The 2036-nt window shown below is 42.8% G+C and overlaps 1 protein-coding gene across 1 annotated transcript in view; it reads right to left on the bottom strand.

The window, feature by feature from the left end:
- Positions 1-740: 740 nt before the first annotated feature.
- The window catches only part of SARC_03864 (hypothetical protein), a 2884-nt gene continuing 1588 nt past the window's right edge, over positions 741-2036 (bottom strand). The window contains exon 2 of the mRNA XM_014302332.1: positions 741-1663. Coding sequence (XP_014157807.1) covers positions 1282-1663 — 382 coding nt within the window. The 3' untranslated portion in view covers positions 741-1281. The remainder of the gene's footprint in view (positions 1664-2036) is intronic.

Here is a 2036-nt window from a genome sequence, read left to right as displayed (position 1 = left end):
AGAGATATAGCCACATGCATAGGCTGATACGAATAAATCTCCCATCTACGTCACTGCGCAGGAATTTACAACGAGTATTAGTGGCCAATTCTTTGGGCATGAGTGGCATAATTGTTTGACAGGTTCATCTTACAGGTTCATCATGTTTTGAGTATCGCACAATTGAGTAGATATTCCTTTTTCTTTGAATTATAATTCCATATATTCACTGTACGTTCGACACATTCATGCACATATAGACATAGTTCATAAACATTTTGAACCACGCATGCACGCACTCTTCTTTGCGCCCATGTTAATACCCTCTGTGTACTTAGCCTTTCTCGCTTGCCGCCTCATACTGGCTCAATCACCTCAACTTATCTTCTTAATTAGCATATGGTCTAGTCTCCTAAATGAAGAGATGTTTTACCCTAAATCGTCACCACTTTTGAGTATATCAACATGTGGACGTATGTGATGATTTACAATGTACATCTATCTCATCCAACGTATATACATGTATGTATGCATGTATGCTCACCTCACCGACCATTGCGTAGGCACTGTATAGACAAGTGTATCGTGCTCAACAGGGTCGTCTCATACGTTATACTGACCTCGTAGTCATACACATAACCAGACGAACAAATACACCGACTCATCCTTGCCAATCACAGATAGCCCTGGTATACGTACAGTCGCAGACAGCGATTTTGGGTTATATATTATTGTATTGTTTGCCCTTTCAATGAAATGTCAATACATGTATTTATCTTTATTTGGTGGCGCCCGTTATACACTTTAGGGTACACCTTACAGCCAAGAAGCAGATCGGGTTCTCTCTAACAGTTTACATCACGTACACTACTCCGGGACGAATGAGCTCGAAATGCTTGCGAAAAATACACGCAGTTCAGCCCATAGTTTGACTGCAGGTGTTCAAGCTCGCATACAAACAATTGAAGTACAGCTTAAATCGTATATCAGTGGACGAATTCATGGCTCGGTGTTGAACACCTATATCGTGCATTGCTACAAGGCATGTCTGGCATGTATATAAATAGAGTCGCGTGCATATAGATATGTTAAATCGGTTGAGCCGTGTTTGCCATTGTGCACGCGTCGTCGGTGATGAAATGATCAGATCGTTTGAACATGGCAACTAGTCACACGCATAGGGACGTTCGCCCGAGTGCAGGCGTTTGTGTCTTGTCAATTGACCACATTGAGAGAACTCCTTTCCACACCCAGGAAAATCACAGGCATAGGGACGCTCGCCCGAGTGCACGCGTTTGTGATTCACCAACGTAGTTCTATGCGCGAAGGTGTTACCACACCCAGGGAAATCACAAATATAGGGCAGTGGATGCGTATGTGATTCGCCAATGTAGTTCTTTGCGAGAAGGTGTTCCCACACCCAAGGAAATCACAGGCAAAGGGACGCTCGCCCGAGTACACGCGTTTGTGATTCACCAACGTAGTTCTATGCGCGAAGCTGCTACCGCACCCAGGGAAATCACAGGCATAGGGACGCTCGCCCGTGTGCACACGCATATGCACCTTCAGATCAGTACGACGACCAGATGAATAAACGCAATTGGGATACTCACACGCATATGGCTTCACTGTGGCATATGTCGATCTAATGGTTCGGACCGATAAACTATTTGAGGAACAGAGCCTGTGCGTTACAAATGTAGATATTGATGAATATGTTTGTGCCTTAGAAGAATGTGAACATGAAGCCCATGTGATGCTTTCAAAATAAACATCTCTATAACGACCGCAGAGCGTTGTTTGCCAGAGTATCTGACCGACAGAAGGGCTCCATAAATATAGAACCTAATCAGAGTGTGTGCAGCTACAGGGGTGTCTGAAAAATTTAGATATATACAGAGCGTCTTAGATATTTTGAATATATATATTAATCACTAATTCGAATGAGCAACGTTGAATGATGAAGATCAAATTTCCTTCCTATCCCTGAAGTAAAAGCAGTGACCTCACCTGGTAGGTACAAATACACACATATATATATATATATATATATCTAT

The sequence above is a fragment of the Sphaeroforma arctica genome (genome assembly GCF_001186125.1).
Source record: "Sphaeroforma arctica JP610 unplaced genomic scaffold supercont1.206, whole genome shotgun sequence".
In the NCBI taxonomy this organism is placed as follows: domain Eukaryota; class Ichthyosporea; order Ichthyophonida; genus Sphaeroforma; species Sphaeroforma arctica.
This window is presented reverse-complemented; position numbering and strand designations above follow the sequence as displayed.